Source organism: Chinchilla lanigera, unplaced genomic scaffold, assembly GCF_000276665.1.
Source record: "Chinchilla lanigera isolate Chin_1 unplaced genomic scaffold, ChiLan1.0 scaffold00005, whole genome shotgun sequence".
Taxonomy (NCBI): Eukaryota; Metazoa; Chordata; class Mammalia; order Rodentia; family Chinchillidae; genus Chinchilla; species Chinchilla lanigera.
In genome coordinates, this window is record NW_004955406.1 from 2,390,819 (window position 1) to 2,408,047 (window position 17,229).

General features: G+C 39.5%; 1 protein-coding gene across 2 annotated transcripts in view; it reads left to right on the plus strand.

Annotated features, from left to right (window-relative positions):
• Ush2a (Usher syndrome 2A (autosomal recessive, mild)) overlaps positions 1-17,229 on the plus strand; it is a gene marked incomplete in the record, with an annotated part of 661,834 nt that overhangs the window by 552,988 nt on the left and 91,617 nt on the right. For both annotated transcript variants that reach the window (XM_013519932.1, XM_013519934.1), the window contains 2 exon segments: positions 7,847-8,005; positions 9,522-9,684. In XM_013519932.1, the coding sequence (XP_013375386.1) occupies positions 7,847-8,005; positions 9,522-9,684 (322 nt within the window).

The following is a 17,229-nucleotide window of genomic DNA, read 5'->3' on the forward strand; positions in this document are numbered from 1 at the left end:
CACACACACACCTTTAAAGACAAATAGAGCACATATACGTATGTTCCAAAGATTACATGAAGTGTGATGTTTAAAATGCAGTGAATGAGTGTTTAAATTTAAAAAGAATTTTTTGTTTTTTGGTACCAGGAATCAAACTCAGGACCTAGCACTTGCCTGGCAAGTGCGGTGCTACTGAGCTATATTACCTTTTATAAAACAAACAACATTATTTTATGATATTAAGTGCTCTCCCTTACTTCAAACACACTTATCCCATCATTGATACCACTTTCTGAAGCAGGTCTGGAGCTCCTCTTTCACAGGTGTCTTTAATTCTACTGTTGTAGCTACTCAGTGGCCTGAATTCATTCCAAACATTTACTTTCCATGGTCAGTTTCACCTTAGAGAAGAGCCAGGGATCACGAGTGCCAGATCCAGTGAATAGGGTCGATAAGGGTACCTTGTGATGCTTTTAAGAGCCTGCTTTTCTATGCCTGGAACTAAGCAGCAGCACTCACCATACTTTCTATCACACCTCCTAAAAACACTAATGAAAACAGGACTCCAGAACTGCTTCAGAAAGTGGCACGAATATGGGATAAATGTGTTCCAAGCAAGGGGAGGTATTTTGAGGTGGATTCGTGGCAATGTCTTTTACTGTAATATATTTTTAACTTAAACATTCACCATATATTTTTATCTCACCTCATACCTTGTCTTTCAGATGCAAAATTTTTTCACCTTCCAGAAAAGGAAGTATTGAAACCTATGTAATATGAGACCTAATGTTTACATTTCCCCGTGGCCTTGGACCAAGTGCACAATGTCTTTAAATTTGTTTTCTTGTCTAGGAAAGGGACCATGAATGCCTACTTTGTGTTATTACATGCAGGGAGGCCGCATGGTAGGACAGTTAGTCCTTAATAGATGGTGGCCATTATTGTTGGAACCTACACATGACATGTAATACAGGTCAGTTTATTCCTAAACATTCCTTCTCAGCTTTCACTAGCTTCACACACTGTATCAGGACTTCCTATTACAAGAGAGCAAAGGATATTTATTACCTTAGTGGGTAAAGATTATAGAAAATTAGGAAGCAAGGACTTCATGGAACACAAATGGTTTACTCAGAAAAGGAATGGAGATAGATATCCCGGCTGCTTAAGAATCCAAACATTCAAAATTATTTAAACTCTGAAGATAATAATGAGCTGTTCTCGTTTATCAAGATGATGACTCTATTTTGAACTATCCTGGCCCTTAATCATGTTCTAATTAACGTTGTCACTGCACTCAACATGCACTTTTTCCACTAAAGATGGTGAGTTATTTAGGCCTAATGCATAATACCGAAATACTGGTGCTTTCCCTTTCACATTTATCTCTTAGTCTATTAAAGAAAAGAACTGGCAACAAGGTTTCTGCTGAGAAATCATTTTAATTAATACTGCTTCAGAATAGAAATGCTTTTTATTAATCAAGTTTTGGTTAAAGGTTTAGCTAGCGACAATATGGCCTATCTATAGACATCAGACACCTGGGCATTCATTCATCTCATCAGCAACAGCGTACTAGATCAGACACTACCCAGTTGAAGTCAAAATTGGCACTGCACCATCTAAAAAATTTACCTTGCATTAACGGGGATGATTCAACACTGACAGCTTCTCAACTTGTAAGTATAGTAGTTAAATGACAAGGATTGGTGAGTTCCGGTAGAAAATGTAAAGCTCCCTTTAGTGATATGTGTTATATTTTGCATATTAATAAATTTGTCTTACATTATGGAACTTTAATAGATGCTAAATTTTTTGCTAAGCTATAGACATATAGCTCACTGAATGCTCATAACTTAATGTACTATATTTTACTGTTTTATACATTTTACAAATGAAAAAGTCAATTTAGACACCCTAAACTATTTTCTCTAGGTTATTATCAAATAAGCAAAACCCACAAAGCGGGGAGGAGTTTCTTGCTATTCTTTTTACCTAAAAGGTACAGAGAGCAAAATTTTTTAATGAGTTCTGTGAGGGAGTTCAAAACTGAAAATATAATTTTACTACAGACATAGAAAATATAAGTGACCCAACAGGATCATGTTCTTTGCAGCTCAAAATTTCTTGGTAATTCATTTGCCTTTGTGTGGATGGATTCCCATACGCACGTAACAGAAATACGGACCTGTGCCCTAAGCCTCACACATGAATGGGACATGACGCGTGGCCCAGGCGAGTTGCAGGGAGGCAAGGAATGCGGTCCCTCCTGAGGAAACCCTATTTTAAAATGTAGAAGAGACTGAAGACGAAAACTACTGCACGACCTGTGTAAAATTTGCATAGAGCTGTGCTTCACTCCTACACCCAGAAAGGGCAAAATGGAGGTGCCCTGACCTGCACCGAGGAGAATTCAGGCCAGTGTGCTCAAAGCACCGTTCTAAGTGTGACCGGTGTTTTGAAGACAGTGCAGCTATCAAACTGAATTAATAGTTTTTCCTCTTAGAACTGTTCCTGCTCTAGCGCCTAAAAAAACATTTCAAGAAGGATTGTTTGATTGACTTGTCCCATGGTAAAGTATGCACCTGCTGTGAAATAAAGCCAACAGGGGGAAAAAAAAGTTGAATAATTTAACTTTTTTATTTGTAAAGATAATCAGGGTTTTTCTGATTACATCTTAACTTCATAAATGTTAAATAACCTATCAGCATCTAGTTGTTGTAAATTATGAAAAGGAGCATTGCAAGGAATATTAACCAACAAAACCCTTGTTCTTTAGTGAACAAGAAAATGTGTTATGGCAGCTTGTCATTGTGCGACTGGTAACTTTGACACCAAATAACAAAACTGCCATTTGTACTTAGGGTAAATTGGTTCACTTGAGCTTCCGAGCCACCTCTTGCTCTGACATAAATTTATGAACTCAAGAACTAACCAAGTCGTGTGGTTTCCCAGCTGACTCTAACAAATATGCCCATTTCAGTTCATTTAGTCATCAGGATACCAGGGGGCTCGGGGCTTCAGACTCATTGCAGATGGTGTAGGGTTAGCAGGAACTCCAGAGACTTTCATGTCACAGCCCGGTAAATTATGACAGCAGAGGGGCCTCTTTCCTAAACGCATGTCAGAGTCTGAGGTGTTTGCAGCTTAAGGAGCACTTTCGCTTCCACCTCCGAGGTATATGTAAAGGACATTTATTGCAGATTAACCACAAGGTGAAAAATACACCTCCTAGGTTCTTGCTTTTGCTAGCCATGTTTAAACCTCACTGGTGATGATGTCTCTGTTTGAAGTGCAGTTCTGTTTCTGGGCCCCTGGGAGTTCTGTCCTTTTGATGGGCTGAATTTCCAAAGCAGGCAGAAGAAACAGACTAAAGATGCAACGCATGAGCTCAGGTCGGTCAGAGGGAGGGAGATCCAGCCTCACCCAGTGCTGAGGGTGAATGAACACTCGCCTGTCTTCCTAAGAATGCAATCGAATACATATAAAAAAATAAAGATGGAAAACAATGTATTATTATAAAGACATTGACTTGAATGACTGTATCATTTATTTGGATTTGGAGCAGCAGCTTCAGATGAAAGATGGACTCAAGGGGTTTGAAGGTACAAGGGAAGAATGTCATAGCTGCTTTTTGGCTTTTATTTCATTGTGTTCCATTTCCTTTTGTTTTGTAGGGATGGTATCATTTATCCAGTACCTTCTATGTTGTAGGAATGTGTTGAAATGCTTTATAAACACCTTCTGGTTTATCCCGCACACCTCCATAGGAACTGGTTGTTTGTATTATCATTGCTCAGAACAAGAGACTGGTGTTCATGAGGTTACTTGATGGACCCATGCTCACTCAGGGAATGAGGGCAGAGGAAGGATATGACCTGTCTGACACTGCTCTGCAGTTGGTCTAGTTCAACAAAGTGGTGTCATATTTTTCATGAATGTGTGTTTGTCTAACTTTTCTACAAGATCTACCCTAGGAATAAAGACAGAATGATTAGTAATCCCAGAAAGCCTGAAAAGGCTTTTCCCAGAGCATTCACCATGAACTTGCAACTCCTTTGAGGTCTTCTTTTCATCTGACAAATTAAGGTCCGTTCAACAATGTATTCCAGTGTGTCTGACATCATCCAAAAGGAGATACATGAAGCAAGTCTTCATTTAGGAAATTTTTGTACTGATTTCATTGGCTGAGGGGTGATATGCTGCTATACTCCAGGAGAGCAAGAAGATCTAAAGAAAGCTAACTCTGGATACAAGTTCAGCATCCTGGCTCTTCCTCCTCATTTTATCATAAACATGTGGGTGCAAACAGAGCCTCTTTCTCACTGCTCCACAGACCACGTCAGAATAAGAACAGGAGGAATTGCCCCAAATGTGAGCTGAAATGCCCTGTCATTGCAAAACGCTCTGGATGACAGAAATTTCCATAAACACATCTTCCCGCTAAAAGGTCAAATTGCAAACCAAGGGGGTCCCTGATCCATTTTTCAGTCTTTTTTGCTACCTCAAGCAGCACTCTCTGAAGAACACTGAAGTGAGAGGTGGGGGAAACCTGATTAATCATATTGCTCTTATTTTACTTCTAACACAGAACCTAGGTTTCCCTTGCCCATTGATGAACTGAGAGTCTCCGACGGTCTGTGTAATCAGTTCTCTCCATGCACCTCTCAAACTTCTCTTTAATTACAGGTCTTGTGGGGAGCAGTAGAAACAGTCCCAGTTTTGTCTTGCAGTTGAGAATTAGCCCTTGTAGAAAAACTTTGAAAGAAGCCCATTATGTGCACTCGCTATACCAATAAAGAGAAAACTGAAATTATTTATTCCTACCCAATCTGTATCATGACATCGTCTTTTTTCCTGCTTATAGAGGAAAAATAGTATAGAGTTCTCTAGTACCTGAGACTGAGCTGCAACGCGGGCCAGGCCATAGTGAGAGTTCTGTGCTTCTGGGCAGATCCCTGGGGTGGGTTGAGCTTAAAGCAATGGGAGAGACTGCAGTTAAAGCGCGCTTTGAGGACGTCCTGAGCAGCACCTTAAGTCAGTGTGAACACTTCCTGGGGACATACAACTAGTTCCCTCTTAGATGCTATCAGCTCATTTAACTTTCCAGTGTCTTGCAAAAGATCTAATTGCTCACCACACATACGATTTTCTTGTTCGTTGGTGTGTGTTCTGATGCATAATAGTTTTGTTCATTGTGCGAGCTTGGTACCTCGATTCCACATCCGGGTCACATTTACTTCCATTTCCTTCCCCGCCCTGCTGCCCCACTACGCTATTCATTCCCATCTCCACAAAGTCTACGTCCCTATTTCCTATCCTCTCTCTTTTATTTTGGTCTTTAAATTTTGGGGGGTTTCTCATACAAGACAGCTATGTGACACTGCCCAGTTTATTTCATTTCATTCTTCTCAAACTACTTAGGAAGAAAAATTGACACCCATTTTTTTGTGGATAAGCAAAAGTGAGACCCTGATGAGTTCCTTGATTTAGCTAGGAAAATCATACACTGTCCAAATTTTGCAAGTCAAAGTGATGTGCCAGAGGCAGGTACTACATTTCTTGACTTTGAATAGACTTTGGCATGAACTGACAAACATCCATGGTACATGTCTCTCAGGGTAGGAGACTTGGTTGTCAGAACTTTAAGTAGTCACCTATAGTTTGGTTGTTCCATTACTGGAGATTATGCCTGGCCCATCACTAATTTCTCTGCATCAAATCATTTCTAAGAACTGTCCTGCCTGTGTGTACAGGTGCTTGCTACCATGTTCTGTCACTTTCCCTGTACTAATCAAAGACCACATTATCAAGAGAGCATAAGAACAGAAGGATAAGCTTTGATACCAGATGAGCCTGAGTTCTAGTCATAGCTACCACAGTTAATCCATGTTCAACCTGAAACAAGTTACTTAACTTCTCTGAGTCTTAATTTTCTTAATCTTTAGAAGTTAATAGCGTTCACCCTACAGCACTGTCCTGAACCTTAATTTATTTCTTCAGATAACTAATACTTGTTGAACTATTACTTTGTGTTAGAAAGCTAGACACACAAACTGCACCACGAAAGAGAAGAATGCTCTGGCTTTATGAAGTTGGCATCCTACTGGCATGAAAAGAGACCATGGCCACTGCTTAGCACTGCACAGGGATACAGTGAAATGATGGTCTTGTTTATGTAATGACTACCACGGTGCTCTCCTTACCTCCTGTCGCTAGTAATTTGAACCCATCACTTACCTGCCAGGACTGTCATCTTCCAATAATGCAGGGTGGATCTTGTTAACGCCCTCAGAATCTTAGAACTGTGTGGAGACAGGAAGGGGATATGGAGATGAGGGGAGAGAGGCAAGGAGGGAAAGAAGTGTAAAGGATCAAAGGTGATGTGTATGCACCAACCCCCCAGAATGCATGCATTTATTGCGTATGACAAACATCTGCTAAGAAAAGGGAGGAAAAAGCTAAAATGTCTTAAAGAAATAATACACTGTAGTGGTCACAAGTTTAGGAGTGAAGAAAGCAGGGTCTCTTGAGGCTCCTTGAGGCCTGTAGCCCTGGAAATGGGGAGATGGTGCCATCACTGCTTGAAAGAAGAGCCAGGAAGAGCAGGTCTGGGGGCAGCAGACACAGCTCCTTCTGTCTGGGACCTTCTGCTGAGGCTGAGATCTCCATGGGGATTCATGTGGAAATGTCTAGGAGGCTGCTGAAAATCTCAACTTCAGGACAGGTGTAAAGCCAGAGACAAGCATTTAGGAATCATTAATATAATGTAGTAGGGTCAACACTTAGGAAACGTGTAACATGAGGTCTAAGTAGAGTTCTCTAAATTTTAAAACAAAAAGTCTCAGTCTTAATTGTCAAATTCAGCACAATTTAACACCTTTCTTGAGGAACTAGTTGATCGGTCTTTCTGAAAAGACTTCTTATTTCCATCCGCCCTGCACAAAATCCTGAGTATCTCTGGTGTGTGCCTTTAACCATCAGAGCTCCATGGACTTCATTAGACCTCATCTCTTGCATCCTGAATCCTGTGCTATTTTCTCACAGGTGTTGTCTGCCCATTCTGTTGTTTCTATAGTACAGACAAATTTAAGTCCAAGATAAGTAACTAAATCCCTAAATGTTACAAGCTCTCAGGTCAGTGAGACAGTTAGTAGGAAACACCATCATATTTTCTGTTCTAAGCTCCTATCCTCTCCCTGAAAAAATATATATTTTGGTCATGACCAAATAAAACTCAACAAGCATTTAATTTTATAAATAGATAGTGAAGAGGCCAAAATGACAACGCTTCCTTTCTTTAGGAAGCAACGCTGAAAAATGACAGTTATTGGACCCAAATTTCATATGTATTTGAGGTACATAAGTCTCACTGACAGAGTGGACTGTCTCAACTCAATAATTAATGCACTGGGAATTCTCTAGGTAGACTGTGATTTGCGGACTTTATGGGCTATTATGTCAAGGATCCGTGTCAGACAGGATGCATACACAATGCTCTACAGAAAAATTATTGTCACAAGCATAACTGATGTTTTTTATGTACCTTAAGAGTAAGTAAACCTAGAAAAAAATATATGGCACAATTCCTAATTGCCTTGTCTTTTCTTAAGTGAAATGTGCCTTTAGTTTTATTCATCAGTAAGGTATAGCTTTGAACAGAAATATTACAATTTCTAAGAAACGGGTACAGCACATTCTGATATTTTTCAAATTAGGTTTTGTGTAGCTTTTAATTGCTCTATTAAACAAATACCTTTCAATGACAACGTCTTAAATGTATATTTTTCTGAAAGGACAGGTGGCTGTTGACCATTTTGTGTAATATTTGTATATGCTTCTCTTCCTCTTTGTCTCTCTAAAGGGATCCTCATCCCCCAAATTCCTGTGGAGTACAACGTCCTACTCAATGATGGGAGTGTCACACCTCTGACCTTCTCTGTCGGTCACCAACAATCCACCCTTCTAGAAAATCTGGCTCCTTTCACCGAGTATGAGATAAGGATACAAGCATGTCAAAATGGTGAAAGCCTTTCAGACACTTGGCTTGGGCTTTTATGGGAAAGTATTTCATAAACAATTTTTTTCATTAAAAAGGAATAGGCTCTCAGTTCACATGCAAAGACTAACATTGCAATTCTTATTTGTAGTGGACTGTTTACCCAGAAAACTCAGAGCCTGCCATCCAGCAAAGCATTATGCACTTCTGCACATTAAATCATGAATATTTAAATATATTATAATGGTGGTTTTGTAAAGTCTTGTTTTATAAGGCCCTTTAGAAGAAAAATACCTACTTCACTCAGAGATAGTGGTAATGTAAAACAAAGTGGATGTTACAAAAAATTCTTAGAAAATGTATCCATCTTGGTTTTATTTAAATTTAATCAAGATATAAAGAGAAGTTATTTAAAAGTTGAATCACCTCAGATGAATCTTACATGTTTTACAGGGCTTCCTCAAACCCAGTGTCATGTGCCTACACTGTCACCTTGAATTCTGTAATGTGGGTGGTGACGTAATCCTCTATCTGTGTTATCCTAAGGAAGATGTGCCCGTTCCCACCACCCCTCCAAGAGGATAATTGGATAAATGTAAACTGAGCTTTAGGAAAGGAGGACAGGGAATCAAGAGAACCATAAATTATTATTACATTATCTTCACTTTAATTTAAATACAGAGATTGATACAGATACATTGACATATGAGTGTATAGATCTCATATACATTACAGAACTCCTAACTGCTAACTGAAGATGTAGCTCATGTTGGGGTACGAAACATGTACCTCACATTAGACTCCAGAAACCTTCCAATCTTGTGCCGAGTGTGTGGAGGGAGCTCCCGTGTTACACACCAACTCCAGTGTTGTGGGAATTTCTCCTCCACACAAGTGCTAGGGCCTATGGATTTGTTTAGGATCAGAAAACGTGAGTCCAATGGCAGTGAGTGTCTCTATCACCCAGACCAGGGCAACTTTCCTTGAAGGATATGACTTTTCCTGATCCCCTCTTCAGCAGATCAGTATGGAACCAGCTTTAAATGAGTGTTTTCTTGATTTAAAGGCAAAGTCAACTTCTAATCTCCATTCCCTGAAACTGGGCTATGGAGGTACAGTGTCCTTCTGTTTGATTCCTGTGTGAAGAAGAGGCACTTATTAAAAACACTGGCAAAAATAAAACAGCATTAAGAGTGTCCAAGATGTGCAGACCAGGTCTACATTTGCGAAATTCAAATGCATTATCACTTTTTGGCTAGAAGGAGTCAACAAAGTGGGGGAAATGGTAGTTCTGAAGAGCATATGCTTGATTGTTTATGCTTACATATATGTGATTCATTAATAAGTTTTCTAAATATATTTCCTATTTAAATGTTCACATTTTATAAATATGTATAGTTTTAGTCTAACATACATGCATAAGTATGTAGACAAAAGTTCAGACGAGATGATTTCATGGTGTCCTACACCCCGCTATGTACATGTGTAACCCTCTTTTCCTCACCTAAAAAATTATTAAAGACCTCACCTCTTTTTCAAGGAGCGTGTGGAGTTAGCAGTACGGTGCCTGTCAAGACACTTGAGGCAGTCCCCGAGGATCTTAGTGCCCCTCTTCTCAAGGCACTGGGGCCATCTTGCACCAAGGTCCAATGGATGGCACCGAAAAATCCAAATGGAATCATCACCAGCTACTTCATTCACAGGTGAGCCTGTTTGTAGTTGTGTTGGAACGCGCACTGTTCTGAGAAAGTCACATCAAATGCGCTTTTCATTTCTGTGCTGGGTGGAAGGGCACTCGTGCTGTTAGAGCACACCTGCTACAGAAGAGACAGGTGCTGAGAGCTTCTGCACATCACCCAAAGACAGAAGCCACAGCCCCTCGAGTATACCTTTGTGACTGAGGTCAGTTTGAAAGCTGAGACCTTGGAGCTCACGATAAACAAGTAGAATAAGCCCCCAGAGCACACTGACCAAGAGGAGAAAGTCTTTCCAGAGGAGGAACCAGAGAAGGGATGAGTGTCTGACACTCCCCTCTTGTGAAGAGAGGAGAGAGAAGGAGAGAGGGAACAGAGAGGAGACAGAGAGAAGGGAGGGAGGAAGGAGAGGATGAGGGGACGGAAGTAGGAGAGACAGTAGAAGGAAGGAGAAAGTAAAACAAAGTCCAGGGCCAAACTGTCGGAAAGAGCTTGACGTCTACAACAGGAAAGACAGGTCCGCTGCCGCCTAATATGGTGGTACATGCCTGTCATCCTAGTAAGTTGGGAGGCTAAGGCAGGAAGATTATCACCAGAGCAAGCCCAGCCTTTAATGGGCAATTTAATGATCTAGTGAGACCTTGTCTCAAAATAAAAATCAAAAAATGAGCTGAGGGTATAGCTCAGAGCAAAGCCCTGGGTTCAATGCCCAGTACTGGGGAGAAAAAGAAAAAGAAAGAAAAGAAAAGAAAAGAAAAGAAAAGAAAAGAAAAGAAAAGAAAAGAAAAGAAAAGAAAAGAAAAGAAAAGACAAACACTAGCACAGTCCAGGGCCTGCCATTTGCAAACCCCACTCCAAAAACAATATCTGCACCTTAGACACACCGGTAGGCACACCAGGGTTCTTGTCAGCTCCTCCTACCCCTCAAGTCCTTGGTATTCTCAGAAGCAGCCTGGCACCTTGTCTTATTTGGTCCTATAACCTGAACATTTAGTGAAACTTAACTTTCAGCTCCTTTCTCAATTCGGATATGGAAAATCTATGATTCAGATCCATCTGCAGGGATGAGCAAAGGGCTTATAGGAAAACAGTGGAAAGAGAAAGGACTGCTGTGTCTCTGGTTATGTAAATGACATTACCCACAATGAGCAAGCCCAATTCCTTCTCAGCAAACATTAATTTGAAGAATAATATTTCTGATTCAAATACACATGAACATGTAAAAATGGCTAATGTGAATTTACATTTTGTGCTAAGCACATTAGTGCAGGCTCTAAAATGCCCATTCTCTGGAAATAGTTTTCTTTCATCTCCTTAATGCTAATTGTATGAGAAAAGCACATCAAATTCCTATTCTGAATAAAGGGAAATAAAGTATCTGTTGGAGAGCAGGACGTGGCTTCACTCTGTTGCTTTTGTAAATAAAGCTCATGATTACAGTGACTATTCCATGGCAGCTATGGAGAAAGAAAGCAGGAAATATAATGCAGAAAGCCTGCTTCAATGAAAAATACTGTAAATTGAATTTGACAGCATTTGATGGCATTTGATTATTCTAGTCACAGCCAAACAATGATATAAAGAGTAATATGAAGCAGAGTGTGTTACTGCCTAGCAGACTCAAAAGCAATAAACCTTCCTCCAATGTGACACAATCACTTCACAATCATAATTGTAGCCTGTTTGATACCTCTGAGTACAGCGGAAGGGCACTGACTGACATAGATACATTTTGTTTTTTATTTAAAGTGAAATGAAAATGGCACACTGGGGCTGCAGATACAATCGTTATATTCGCCTACATAGGCATGAATCACTTGGCAGTTATTCCAGCTGAAGTTTAAATGTGCTTAGACAACAACAATATCAAATTTTTCTTAGATAGCTGCAAAAAAAATCAGAAATTTGTAAGGACAGAAATAGAATGTAGACACATAGTTCTTTTTCATCCCAAGACTACACAGGTCCCTTGTACAGTTACAGCCATGGGCCGGCGGTATTTCTGAGGAGGTTACGGCATGCAATTTTGGCTTCATCATTTGCCGCCTCTTTCTTCTATTGCCACCAAAGGAAATACATTTAGCTCAAACCAAAGGCAAGCTTTGGCCCATGCAGGTATTTCATTACATTGTGGGAAGCCAACTTTCCTATCTCCTTTGGAAAAGGCTGTCCTCACCGGTCCCTGGAAGCTATTTTTCCTTCTGTGATTCCCTTCTATTGTTTAAATGTTGCCTCCAGATTATTCCGTTAGAAAAAAGTGTCCACCCTAATAAAAAGAGGAGATGCTCATCACTTCCGAAGTGAAATAAATGACCTTACTAGAGACAAACCATTCACATGGTGACTGCAGCTTACTCTACTTGTTAACTACACTACTTTGTTGACTACATGCGAGCCACAAAGCAAGATTTCCTACAAAGACTGTGATAAAGAATCAGGAGAAAATTTAATTTAGTGTCTTGCAGCCTATTTACTGACAAGGCGTAGCCAACTGCTGTCTTGGGCTTTTACTTGCTCTTCCCAGGGAGTTTCCACTGTATAGGAATTCCTCACCTCCCGCCCCTCCTTATCTCCTGTCAATAGCTTTGTAATTGGCAGAAATCTCTTCGCTTCCAGCTACAAAATCCAGCCAAGACGTTATCTTGGGAGTTTACAAAACACATAATAAAGTTATCCACTCTTGCTATGCATTTCCATTTAAATGAAGCAACTTTGCTTGCGTTTATAACCTCATGAGCTTTCTTTTTGAAATTAATAAAATATTTCAACTATATACACTTAAAGACAAAAACTTTACACTAGTACCCTGTAAACACCATAAAGTAGGAAGAAAATTTAAAAAGACCATTTCTTCTGAGTATTCCCAAAGATTTTAAAGGATAAAATCTGGGAAGATTTTGAAAGATGAAGATACATAAGGATATTCCTTATATTCCAAGGTGGAAAACTAAAGTGACCATTTTCTAGAATGATTAATTAACCTGGTAGAGATAACTAACAAAAGGCGAGTGCTAAAGCAAAGGCCAGGGAAATTTGATGCAATTCAACTTATATCATGTAGAAAGATAGATATTGATATAGATCTTAAGATGGACAGATACATGCATAGATGTACCTATCTACTGATAAAGATCTGTTAAGACCCGGTCTCTACTATCAATAATTGTCACTACAGTATATTAAGATAAACTAAGTAAACAAAAATGTACACTGTAATGTGAGAAATATAAAAGGCAGAAAATTTAGAGAAGATGGTTTCCCGCTCTATTTCTGGAATATTCATGCAAGATTTCATAAGCTCAATGTTATTGGGACTAGGCTTCCCAAAATCAAAAGGTAATGACTATTTAAATTGTGAAACAAATACATTTGTTGGAAAAGCATTAGCATTACAAAAAAAATCAGTGGCTATTATCCATTCTTTAAGACTTACTCATGCATATATAATCTTATTAAAAGAAGTAAATACTACTAAGGAAAAGGAACCATATTATCTATGTTGTTCTGTTGGAATGCTTCTTGTTAATTTATCTATGCTCTTTACATGTTAAGGAAAGTGTCCATTTTGTGACCATATTAAAAATGCCACCTCACTCAAATGACCAATGATGTTGAACATTTTTTCATGTATTTATTTTCCATTTGTATTTCTTCATCTGAGTAGTGTGTCTTCATCTCAGCCCATTTTTGGATTGGGTCTTTGAATTTGGGGGGCCTGATTTTTTCTAATTCTTTATATGTTCTAGATAGAAGTCCTTTGTCCAAGGGACTGTTGGCTAAAACTTTTTCCCAATTTGTGGGTTTTCTTTTTACTCCGTTGGTGATTTCTTTTGATGTGCAAAATCTTTTCCACAAGATGAGAATCTAGTTGTTGATTCTTTGAAGTATCTCCCATGCAGTTTGGTTTTTGTTCGTGAACTCTCTGCCTACACTTATGTCTTCACTGCTGACACCTAATGATTTATTCAAAGGAGTAGTTAATGCTTACATTTTTTTTTCTTGAGCAATTTTACATGCCCGTATCTGGTAATCTGGACAACTGATTCAAAGGCAATATGCAATATAAGAACCATTGTTGAATCCCTACCATCTTGTTTAAGGAAGTTCTGTATCATTTCTAATTTTTTATTACTTTTTATTCTCTATAATTGTTTGATCAGTCTTGCATTCTTACATCTGGTAATCTGAGCAACTTCACTGAAGATGACAATATGTAATATAGCAACCACTGTTAATTCCTCTCATTTTGTTTTGAAAGCCTGTATCATTTTTATTGTTTTTGTGTTGCTTTGTTTTTTGTCTTTGTTGCTGTTCTTTTGTTATTGTTTTTTTAAATTCTCTTTAGATTAAAGAAAATGCCACATCAATTATTTCTTCTACCTGTGATGCAGGGCAAGAGCATGGGATTTGTGATCATGGGATGAGGTTTCCATTCCTTATTACTTACGTGACCTTGAGCAAATCAGTTGTTCTCTCATCTTCTATGTTTGTAAAGTTAGGTTCCTAAACACAGAAGATGATCAGTCTCCTTGAACTGTGTGAGAACTAAATGGAGTAATAAATGTGAAAGTAGTGTGTTAGAGGAGACGCATAATAAAAGCAAGAAGACGTCTTAAATGTGCTGTCCGAAGCTTGGCTTTAGAAAGGCAAACCTGACAGTTGTAGATGTATATTTAAGGACAAGGAAAGAGGTTCTTGCTAATAAAAAGAAGCCAATTACATGACAACATGCCTAGTATGAAACTGCTTTATTCAAATACACAGTGTTATTTATATTTTTGCATGCATGAAAAATGTCTGGATTGTGTTGATTATTTTCAATACCAAAATAATGTTAACAGGACTTATTCCAAGTCACAGGTTATTGATGGGTCTTTTAAGTACTTCTTTTGTTCATTTGTGTCTTCTAATTAATTTTCACAATCAGTATATTATGTGGTGCAGCAAAGATAAAATGGTTGCAAACCTATCATCACCCGGTTTTCCTTCCCTGTAGTATTGGGATTGAGCCCAGCACTTTCCACACCCTGCACAACCACTGTAGCACTGAGACACGCCCCCAGCACCACTCTCACCTGCTTTACCATTTTCTGTTTCCTTTGTCCTGGGAACGTCGGCATCACTTCCTGTTGCAATCAAAGTACAATGAGGAAAGAAAAATCATTCCAGTTACACCAAGAGAAAGAACATAATGTAAAGAACTAGCCACTAGTTACAAATTTGTTAACTAAGGAAGTGAAAGAATAAAAGGAGAACCCTAAGATATCACAGAGGCGCCAACTGCTTGAAGGAGCTGCTACCCTTAGGCCTAAGGGAACATGGAGAAATGATCAGAATGATTGAAGCTTAGAGATCAGCGGACGGAAACTTGGTGGCCAGGACACAGACTTGGTGGGGAGAGGGCAGCTGCTACTGCTACAGGTGTCTGGAAAGAATGAAATGGAGTTGGAGTTCCAAGTGGAGGAAAAGTCGCATATTGAAAACATCTGCTTCTAAGGGGGCAGGAAATGCTCCTTCAGTGTGGGAGAATCAAGCGTTCGCCTTAACAGCTACCAAACAAAGCAGCCAGGGAAGAACATTTTCCTCCTTTCTGCTTCCTGGCCCCTCTCTGGCACCCCCCAAGAGTACAGCCCAACGTACCTAGAGTCCTCTGGTGAGGAGGAGAGGGGCATTTTAGGATCCCGGCTACACCGTCTATCATAAAAGTCAAATGGAGAAGGGCAGGTTTAGAGCTCAGAGAAAATAACTTAAAAACAGGCAAGGGTTTCTGTTTCATCAGGTTCCGCAGCATATGGGATTCTTCTTGTCAACCAGTCAGTCACTGCTTCAAAACATCCTCATGGCATCTCCAAGTGTGTTGTGCTTCTTCAGGTGTTGAGGACTGAGGAATGGGAGGGGGAGTCCTCAGCTCAGTCCTTGTAGTGCGGTGTGGTGGTAGAAGAAGAAGACACATTGTGAGAAATGGTGTGACAGAGAGTCAACAAAGAAAGGCAGTGGGAGGGTACGGTAACTCTGGGACCAAAGCAAAGGAAGGACTTTCGGAGAAAGAGCTTTGAGGGCAACATTTTTAGAGTGAGTCCAGGTGTAGAAAGGAGAAGACAAGGGTAGAGGATGAGATGAGGTATTGGGAAACAGAATGAACGGATTCCAAAGCCGTGGGAGCTTGACATAGCGTGGTAAACCAGGGGGCTCTAGACAAGCTTTTGACCATGACTGGAATATAAATTGGGAATGGACGTTTCAGCAAGTGAATCCTGTGGTAAACTAGGATTTAAGTGTGGTAAACCTAGGATTTAGGAATGGTAAACTAGGCCGGCTACATGATGAATAACTAAAGAGATTTAAAAGGATTCTCTTAAAATGTGGGGGAGGTATTTAACATCTCTTCCCCCAATACCAAAACATCCACTCCGGCCTTCAAGCCTGATGAGCGAGCCTTCAGTAGGCATTTTGCGCCCCCGCTGGGTTCCCATTTCATCTACCTGCAGCCCAGTTTGGGCTCTGCACTTATTCTCACGCGCACTGTTCAGAAGACCTCGATGTTCAAGGCCATCCTTCTCTAACTGCCGGCTCCGTCGGCCTATGCAAAACTGAACATCATCTCTGTGATGACGTCAGTGGGGTACCGTACACTGCCTTTTACCCAGTGATCTGCGCGAGCATTGCTGTGTTCAGTTTAACTCATATAAGACTTCTGGGAGGTTTGTTATGTACTAAGAGGTTATTAACTCCAATTTACAAGATTAAATAAAGGTCGCAGGATAAATTGGCCAAGGTCATTGAACTAAGTGGTAGAGGCAAGACCTGCAACCTGTTTCTTCTGACTACAGGTATTTCTAGATATTCATTTAAATTCAGAGTGTTTGAACAGTCTTCATGGGGTGGGATGGTGAAATTGTTATATGAAATGCATTGAGTTTTAGGATTTTGTTTTAATTGCTGGTAGGAAAATATGCTTCAAACAGCATAAGTATGAATGCCTTTTAAAATATGCATTTCCTCATTCTCATAATTATTTTGTTTTCCTCCTTGGTGGGGAAAACATTAAGTTAATTTGAGTTGGAAAAATATATGGAGGATCTCCCAAATGAGCATAAGCAAAGAATAACCACTTTGCTCTTCAGAAAGAGCTGAAGATGTGATTTCTCTAAAAACAGACTGTTTTTAAGAGGAAATATTTCCAACTAAATGAACAGTTGAAGCCTAAATTCTAAATGGATTAGGAATAATTGCGAGTTATTCAATCATTTCTGCTGAAAGTGTGTTCAGACATAAAGAGATTCTGGTTTCAGCAGCACAGATGGGACATTTACCCCTCCATGATATTAATTTATTAAGTATTCAGTAGTGAGAATAAATGCGTTAATCAGGCAGCATATTTTCATTGTTTTGGTGGAGAACATTGGGGCTAACATTGTACTTAATTTTTTAAATACTGTAGATTTCAAAATATTCACACTTTCAGGCAATTTTTTTTAAGAATGTCAGTTTTATGCAACCCATGGCTACATCTCAATTTGGAAATTCATGGAGTTTAATAAAAATTAATTGAAT